Source organism: Macrobrachium nipponense, chromosome 27, assembly GCF_015104395.2.
Source record: "Macrobrachium nipponense isolate FS-2020 chromosome 27, ASM1510439v2, whole genome shotgun sequence".
NCBI classification, from domain to species: Eukaryota; Metazoa; Arthropoda; class Malacostraca; order Decapoda; family Palaemonidae; genus Macrobrachium; species Macrobrachium nipponense.
Genome location: NC_087216.1, coordinates 75,624,535 through 75,634,534, shown reverse-complemented (window position 1 = coordinate 75,634,534; position 10,000 = coordinate 75,624,535). Strand labels below are relative to the sequence as shown.

At 33.8% G+C, this 10,000-nt stretch overlaps 1 protein-coding gene across 1 annotated transcript in view; it reads left to right on the top strand.

The window, feature by feature from the left end:
• Window positions 1-10,000, top strand: part of LOC135200739 (actin-binding protein WASF2-like) — a 126,653-nt gene that overhangs the window by 91,144 nt on the left and 25,509 nt on the right. The window contains exon 5 of the mRNA XM_064229344.1: window positions 3,603-3,770. Within this exon, the coding sequence (XP_064085414.1) occupies window positions 3,603-3,770 (168 nt within the window). The remainder of the gene's footprint in view (window positions 1-3,602; window positions 3,771-10,000) is intronic.

The window sequence follows — 10,000 nt, the reverse complement described above, 5'->3', positions numbered from 1 at the left end:
AACTTATTTTTACATGTATCGTTAAAACCCGATCCTTTTTCTGGTTTGTATGTCTCTCTCTCTCTCTCTCTCTCTCTCTCTGCATTTTTGTATTTTCTGAATCCTCTGAGATTTCCTGTAAAGTAAAGTCTACTTTATTGAGAATTCCTGCAAGATTTATTGGCATTGCAAACAGGAGTCCTACAATTACAATCATTCCTCCAGGGACGCCTCCAAAAGTCGTGTGTCCTACAGAGGTGCCCTTAGCAGTTAAATTGCCTTTACGACTCTCCTGAAGGCCAGGCCGTTCAGGGACGCGGCCTCAAGTTAATGTCCTGTAAAGGAAGTCCTTGAGAGGATTCAAGGTGGCTGAAGGAGCCGTTTCGGTCATTTGAAATAGATGAATTAGATTTAGTGTAATGTATATATGTATATATCCTATACATACACACAAACAAAGACACGCGCACACACACACATATGTATATGTGCATATATATATATATATATATATATATATATATATATATATATATATATATATATATATATATATATATATATGTGGGTTCGACTAAACGATTGCTAAAAGTCAGAGCTGATTCACATAATGGTGTAAGTCATCGTACTGGCTGCAGAGTGTCCAATCCAGAATTTTCAAATATCAGAAATCATGCAAAAATTTGTAAAACCACCATCAATTAATACTGATTCTCTGTCTTGGGCCAAACAAGACCGTTTACCCACGAACTGCTTATATTAGAGTCGTTGTTTATTAAGCAGTTGGCACCCAAGTTGAACTCACACACCTCCTCTGTACAGTTGTATCTGGGTTGAACCGGCTTTCTTCGCTGCTTCTCCCTTCTCTCCGAATCACTCAGTCTTCAACTTTTAGTCTAGCAGGTGCTTTTTTTAAATTGCTTAATTTTATGTATGTTTTTTGTATATTGTTGAGACTCTTAAAGTCAAAGTTATGTTTTCATGTGTTTTTTAATTTGTGTTGTTTCTCTTTTAGCCTTGATGATGTAACTATGTGTTACGAAACGCGTCGGCAATAAATGTATTATCACCTGATGACCGCTATCTCCTTGTCACCCTGTCCTTCCATATGCTGTGGCCCTACTTGCGCCAACGTTTTCTAATCTTCTATATATTGATATGTATATTTTATATATTATATATATATATATATATTATATATATATTATCTATTATATATATAATGTGTGTGTGTGTGCATTTGTATAGTGCTCAATCAATATTTTACGGCAATATCTTTGTTGCTGTGTCCTTTTATTTCATTATAAACCCTTTTCACGTGTTCTTCTGTACATTAGGCTTATCAGTATGGCATTTAACCTCTTACATTCATTAGACATAGCAGATGACTAGCTGCTAATTAAAAAATATCCGTAAGATGCAAAACTCAATCATTTATTTATCGCCAGTAACCGAGTTACGTTTAGTATCTAAGTATGGGTAGGTGATTGTATTTGGCTGCATATTATATATATTGAATTATCAAAAAAGAACATGGGCTTTAGTTATATCAAATGTTTAATTCCTCTTATAGTCCATTATAACGCATAAGTTTTTTATTTAGAGCGTCTTTCAAGCATATTCTCCAAAAACTTTATTTTTTTTTAGTCTTTTAATTCATTTTTCTTCTATTGGCATTCATTATCGTTGCTTTATTCAATCCCCAGTCAACTGTTGTTTAGGGCAAATATATATCTTGCTCTCTCCATTTCTTCCTTTTCTCTCTTTCGTCATTTCTCTTCGCCTTCTCTTTATTTCCGAATGAGCAACATATTCTTTGGAAGCCTGGATTTTAAGTCAGTGGTCCCTTTGGTAGGCTTGTTCCATGTGAATAGGGTTCATCCTCTAAATAATAAATAATATAATAATAATAATAATAATATGGAGCACTAGGCACGATCCCAAGATCCCTGAAAAGGAATCAAGAAAAACTAGATGCTGAAGTAGCTTCCAGGACTTCATGCAGAAGAGTGTGATCCTAGAAACGGCGCACATAGTAAGAAAAGTGATGGACTCTTAAGGAGGCAGGATGCAACCCGGAACCCCACACTATAAATACCACCCAGTCGAATTGGAGGACTGATAGAGCAAAAAAATAAAATAAAAAATAATAATAAATAATAGTTATAAATAATAATAATATTCTTTGGAAACTTGGATTTCAAGCCTTTGGTGGCTTATTCCATGTGAATAGGGTTCATCTTCTGAATAATAATAATAATAATAATAATAATAATAATAATAATAATAATAATAATAATAATAATAATAAAGTACAAATACCTGAAGAGAGACTCCACATCCAAAAATAAGATGTTGCACGAAATCATTGCAATTTTTAATCCGAAGAAAACCGATATAAAATACCACTCAAAGAAAGCCATTATACTCGATTTAGAGCGAGCCAGTGATTACACCTGCCAATCACAACCTGTCACTCACACCTGCCCAGAGCTGTCTCCTGCATTCACGACACGGCTGTTGTGACGTCAAGAAAAAAAACTTTTTTTATTTATGTTTTTTTTGTGATGCAGGATCTTTTTTTATAAAGATTTCGACTCCAAGGCAACTCCTTGAAGTCTTAGGGTAAATTTCGATTAGGGTTTATATATATATATATATATATATATATATATATATATTATATATATAGATATATATAGTATACAAACCCAAATAATCGAATTTACCCTAAGACTTCAAGGAGTTGCCTTGGAGTCGAAATCTTTATAAAAAAAGATCCTGCATCACAAAAACATAAATAAAAAAAAGTTTTTTTTCTTGACGTCACAACAGCCGTGTCGTGAATGCATATATATATATATATATATATATATATATATAGATATATATATATATATAATATATATATATAATATATAATATAGTAGTATATCAATATATATATATATATATCCATTTCTTCTTCATATTTATATTTACCTCTATATCTCCGTGATAGGACTTTTGAATTATGGATTTTTATCTCTTGATTTCGTTTTATAATATCGAATTGTTCTCTTGAGCTTTATGTCCTTCTTGACTTCAAGTATTATTATTAATTTATTTTTTTATTTACTGTTTATTATTTATTCATTCATTGTCTATTCCCTTTTTATCTTTATTGCAAATTCAAGCCTAAACAGTTTTTTGAGAAAGTGCTCAGGAAGCATTTATTGTTATTTTTAAAGGTCGCTCTAGAATCTAGCTTCTAGTAATCTAGAACTGAAAGTATAAGTAAACGAAAAATTTAACAAAATTAATTAGATGATGTATATATTTAATACACACCTGAGCTACATGCGTGAGCTACACACCTGAAATACACGCCTGAGCTAAACACTTGAGTTATACGCCTAAGCCACACACCTGAGCTACACACCTGAGCTAAACACCTGAGTTATACACCCGAGCTACACACCTGAGCTATACACCTGATGAGCTACACACCTACATTTTTAAATTTATCATACATACCCAAAAAACACACAAAAAATAAGAGAAAAAACATATTTAGCATCACTCAAGAATTCTTCTTCTTCTTCTTCTTCTTCTTCCTTAAAATAAGAGACTCCCATTTCCAGGGGATCTCTCGCCGTTTTCCAGAGGGGATGATGATGTGTCGTCTCGTCTCTCGCTCTTCCAGACTTTCACAGCGGCGCCTTCCAGGTTCATATCCAAAGACACTCGTTTGTCTTTCGGATACGTGACAGAAGACGAGAATATGTCGTTCGAACTCTCCTTGAAGATGGGTGAAGAAGCCTCTCTCTCTCTCTCTCTCTCTCTCTCTCTCTCTCTCTCAGACAAGAAGTATTTCGTTGGACTTTTCTTGAAGATAGGGGAAGTCTCTCTCTCTCTCTCTCTCTCTCTCTCTCTCTCTCTCTCTCTCTCTCTCTCAGACAAGAAGTATTTCGTGGAAGCTCCACTAAGAAATGTGAATCTTCTCTCTCTCTCTCTCTCTTATAGGCTTATTCATCATCCCGTTATCCTTTCTGCAGATAATCTCGTGTTCCATTATTATGTGCGTCGTTGTGGCCCACATAGGAACACATGAAAGCAACTGGAAGAGAAAACGGACTACATACCCTGGTTCCCGTTTTCTTTATTTCGAATAATTAGGTAAAGAAAGTAAACAATATTTTCAAGGTCAATAAGAGCTGTTGATATTAGTAGTAGTATTAGATTGGATTTACCTCTGAAACGGCTCCCTGTTCACGAAAAATATTATTGATAACTTTTCGTCCATATCTCTATAGAAATTCATTGTAAAGAAAATGTCCTTTTCCCTCATTACTGCGGTGCACTGTACGCATTACTTAAGTTCTTGGCAGCGTCCCATCTACCACTAGCTGCAACCTCTTTTATTCCTTTTACTGTCCCTCCGTTCATATTCTCCTTCTATATTACATTCCACCTTCTCCTCACAATAATAGTGCAACTGCTGTGAGGTTTTCCTCCTGTTACACCTTTCAAACATTTTTACTGTGAATTTCTGTTTTATTGCTGAATGACCTCATAGGTCCCAGTGCTTGTTTTTTGTCCTAGATTCTGTGTTCTACTCTCTATTAATTCCATCATGACGCTCCTGATTGGCTGTTTATAAGCCAATCGCAGGGTTGGAAACTCTCAGTCATTCTCGAGAGTTCACATGGGCAGGATGTATGCTCCACCTCTCCTGAGAGATACTTTTGAAAGACGTATACCTCAGGAGAGGTGGAACATACATCCTGCCTATAAGAAATCTCGAGAGAGACTGAGCGTTTCCAGCCCTGTCATTGGCTTATCAACAGCCAATCACGAACGTTGAAAGGGACTGACCTAGACATCAGATGCATGGCTAATGTGAATCTACTATAGTATGGAGAAGTGAATACCCGTCTCATTTGCCTTAAAATTTTGAAAAATAGTTATTCGTTGTCTATTTTAGCCCGCCCTTACTTTGTTAGAAAATCAAAATTCTATGCGAGTATATTAAGGTATTCGATCTCATATTTCCATTAGATTCGTCTATGAACAAAATCTACCTTTCAGAAATCTAAACATCCTGTTTCTTTACAGTGGATCATTATTTATCATTATCACCAAAATCTCTTTTATCGTTACCTTTTTTTATCAATATCTCCCAAGTTCAACTAAATCTTGTAGCCAGTCAGAATATAATAATCTGCCAGTCTATTTTTCATTCAATTTATTCTATCATAGTTCTGACAGGCACCTGCATGCAAGCACGCACAAAGTAATCGTTTCTACATAAACAAGAAATAGGTTCCATTTCATCGAACAGTGTGGAAATAAAACAGTTGTGTTTACGTAAACAAGAATTAGGTTCCTATTCTTCAAGCACTGTGGAAATGAAGGTGTGTTTACATAAACCAAATATAGGTTCCTTTGCTCCAACACATTGGAAATGAGGTAGTTGTGTTTACGTGAACAAGAAATCAGTTTCCTTTCCCCTAAAAAAACATTGTAAATGAGGTAGTTGTGTTTACGTAAACAAGAAATCAGTTTCCTGAGGTAGCTGTGTTTACATAAACAAAAAAGTAGGTTCCCTTTTCTTCAAACACTGAAAATAAGGTACCCGTGGTTTACGTAAACAAGAAACGAGTTCCTGTTCGTCAAACAATGTGGAAATAAAACAGTTGCGTTTACATAAACAAGGAAATAGGTTTATTTTCTAAACACTTTAGGAGTGAAGGGATTCACTCATTTGGACTCACCCAGTCAAGTCTTGCTGCCATAGGCCACCATAGCTGGAAGGAAACATAATATTTAGAATGCATATATACATACATATATATATATATATATATTATATTATATATATATATATATATATATATATATATATATATATACATACACACACCTACATACATACATAAAGACAGATGGTCCTCTCTTGAAAATCATACTCCATTCCCAGTCCTGTTCTTGGAATTATGTTCCATTCTCTGTCCTATTCTGGAAAATGAATTACATTCTCAGACCTTTTCCCAGTCTTCTTCTGGAAATCATATTCAACTTCCAGCTCTGTTCTGGAAGTCATATTGCATTCCCAGTTGTGTTCAGGAAATCGTATTCTATTCCTAGTCATGTTCTGGAATTCTTGTCTCTATGTTCCAATCATATTCTGGAAAGCACATCCTATTCTAATTCTGCTTTGAAATTCACATCAATTCCTAATTCTTTTCCCTCTTGAATTCACATTCAATTACTAATTATTTTTCTCTGGAACTCCCATTTAATTGCCTAATTTTCCTCTGGGATTCACATTCTAATTCCTAGTTCTTCTCTGGAGATTCACATTCAATTTCCTAGTTTCTTCTCTGGAATGCACATTAAGTTCCTAATTCTTCTCTTGAATTCACATTCAATTCCTAATTCCACTTTGGAATCCGCTTTCAATTTCCAGCTCTGCTCTGCAAATTCGATTCCATTCACAGTTTCTATTCTGGAAGTCGCGTTCCATTGCGACTTCCAGACTGTTCTGGAAATCATTTTCCAATCTCAGTTCTATTCTGGAAGTCGCGTTCCATTGCGACTTCCAAACTGTTCTGGAAATCATTTTCCAATCTCAGTTCTATTCCGGAAGTCGTATTCTATTCTGAGTATCTGCTTTGGAAATCCGATGCCATTCCCAGCTCTGTTCTGGAAATCATATTCCATTCCGAATATCCGCTATGGAAATCCGATGCCATTCCCAGCTGTTCTGGAAATCATATTCCATTCAGAATATCGCTATGGAAATCCGATGCCATTCCAGCTGTTCTGGAAATCATATTCCAATTCCGAATAACCGCTATGGAAATCCGATGCCATTCCCAGCTGTTCTGGAAATCATATTCCATTCAGAATATCCGCTATGGAAATCCGATGCCATTCCCTGCTCTGTTCTGGAAATCATATTCCATTCGCAGCCATATTCTGGAAGTCGTGCAGATCACATTTACGTTTCCCATCCATAGTCTGACGTCAGTGGGAGAGAATCTCCCGACAAACTCTTCCAAAGAGAAAGAGGAGTTCCTCGCGAGGGGATTTCCTATCGGATCGAGTCATCTCTTGAGAATATTCCCCCGCCAGCCAAATGTGACTGCAATGGGTGTAATTCCATGCAAACGAGCACCCGTGCGAATGATGCCGCGTCTCATGGACACTTTTCTGGAAGTGCCGTGACGTGGCGCCTTGGAAAGGCTGTGCCCGTCGCTTCTCTATATAAATGCAAATGTCTATGCTTACGAGAGTCTGCTCTCTCTCTCTCTCTCTCTCTCTCTCTCTCTCTCTCTCTCTCTCTCTCTCTCTCTCTCTCACGTAACCCACTCTTCTGTAGATGACAAGAAAACGGCACAGTATTGAGAAAGGAAAGAACTACGAATATATCTTGTGTTTTTTTTTCACTGATAGCAGACGTTTTGTAGGTGTGTGTGTACGTATTGTTTATATTATGGAACAGCAGCTGCATGCTAAGATCCGATACCATTTTTTGGAGGGAAGTCAAGATAAGGGAGTCGGTTACGGCTTACTGTGTGATTTGGAGAAAATGATCTGCAGTCACGCCATTACACCAGTCTCGCATGATACGACACAAAAAAAAAAAGTAGGTTGCAGGCAAAATACAAACTTCAAGTCTAAGCCCAGCAAAACATATTTGTTAAATGTGTTGGTATATATATATATATATATATATATATATAATATATATATATATATATATATATATATATGATATATATATATATATATATTTATATTTATATAATTTATATCTATATATATATAGATATATATATATATATATATATATAATATTATATATATAATTTTATATATATATTATATATATATATATATATATATATATATATATATATATATATATATATATATATATATATATATAATATATATATATATATAATATATATATATTTATATATATATATTATATTATTTATATATAATATATTACTATATAATATGTATATATATATATATATAACATATCTATATATAAAAACATCCCATAATATAATATATATATGTGCCCATATGAATTGTAATCCAGCAAAGGTGCCTTACAATAAAAATAAATAAATAAACTAATCAAAAGTCGCCATCATCCTAACAACTGACGGAATGATTACCCAATTATCTAAATATTTCAACGCCAGTCTATATAAGTCAGTCAATCAATCAATCACTTAAGAGTGATTGACGGACACAAACACGATCATCCTACAACTGGCTCATGAAACCATTACGAGACATATAAACTGACAAGGGATGAAGTTTGCTGCAATAAACAATTAATTAATATTTCAGGAGGATCTCTTACGTTTTGTTGGCAGTTGCTCCCCCGAAGTGTACCTGCAAGAAAGATTGGTTCAAGTCTGGAAATCAAGTAAAGCCTGGAATCAAGTTCAAGTCTGGAAATCAAGTTAAAGCCTGGAATCAAGTTCAAGTCTGGAAATCAAGTTCAAGTCTGGAAATCAAATTAAAGTCAGAAATCTAAATTAAATTCTGAAAATTTAAGTTAAAATTTGAAAGTCAGGTGAAATCTGAAAAATGAAATCTCGAAATCAAGTACAGTTTGGAAATCAAGTTCAACTCTGAATTTAAGTGAAAGTCTAAAATTAGAATTAAAGTTCATTTAAAGTCAAGTTAAAGCTAAAAATTAAGTTCAAATCTAAAAGTCCTAGTTAAAGTCTGAAAGTCAAGTTACAATCTCAAAAGTTAGTATTAAGTCTGAAAGTCGAATTCAAGTCTGGAACTCAAGTTGAAGTCTGAAAGTCGATTTAAAGTCTAAGACTTAAGATAAAGTCTGGGAGCCAAATTAAAGTTTGAAGTCGAGTTAAAAGTCTAGAATTCAGGTTAAAGTTTGGAAGTCAAGTTAAGTCTGAAAGTCAAATTAAAGCCTGGAAGCAAGATAAAATCTGAAAGAAAGTTAGGTCTGAATATCAAGTTAAAGACTGGAAGTAAAATTAAAGTCTGAAAATTAAATTAAAGTCTGAAACTGAAGTTAGTATGAAAGTCAAATTAAAGTCTGAAAATGAGGTTAAAGTCTGGAAGTCGAGTTAAAGTCTGAATGTCAAGTTAAAGCCTGGAAGTCAAGTAAAAATCTGGAAGTCAAATCAAAGTCTGAAAGTCAAGTTGAAGTCTGGAATTCAGATTAAATTCTGAAAGTCGATTAAAGTCTGAAAGTCAAGTTAAAGTCGAAAGTCAAATTAAGTTTTGGGGGAACGTCTGTAAGTCAAGTTGAAGTCTGGAAGTCAAATTAAAGTCTGGAAGTCAAGTTAAAGTCTGGAAGTCAAGTTAAAGTCTGGAAGTCAAGTTAAAGTCTGGAAGTCAAGTTAAAGTCTAAAAGTCGAGTCAAAGTCTGAAAGTGAAGATAAAGTCTCTGTAAAAAAAAAAAAAAAAAAAAAACCGTCTGTCTTCCTTTGGAATCGTGAGTGTTTTTTCCAGCCCTTGTGAAACCGAGACAAAAGACGTCAGAATTTAATTAACGAAGAACTCGAGTCAAAGTCTCGCGGACAAGAGAAAGCGGTTTGATGACGGAGAGAGAGAATGAAGGAATGAAACAAAAAGGTTAGGAATTTGTTTTTGTGAAGAAGTCGTCTTCTTCTTCTTCTTCTTCTTCTTCTTCCCAGCTTTTTCCCTCTTTGGGTTTTGTGAAGAAGATTATGAGAATTAAAGACGAACGAAGTACGGAAGCCTTTACGAATAGTATAAAAAATAATATATATATATATATATATATATATATAAATATATCTAATATAATAATTATATATATAGAATAGATTTATATATATATATCTATAATATATATATTATAATATGCATATATATATATAATCATCTTGACATAGTCTTCGACGTCATGTAATAGTATATATATATTATATTATATTATATAATATATATATATATATATATAATATATATATATATATGATATATATATATATATATCTATATATATGTG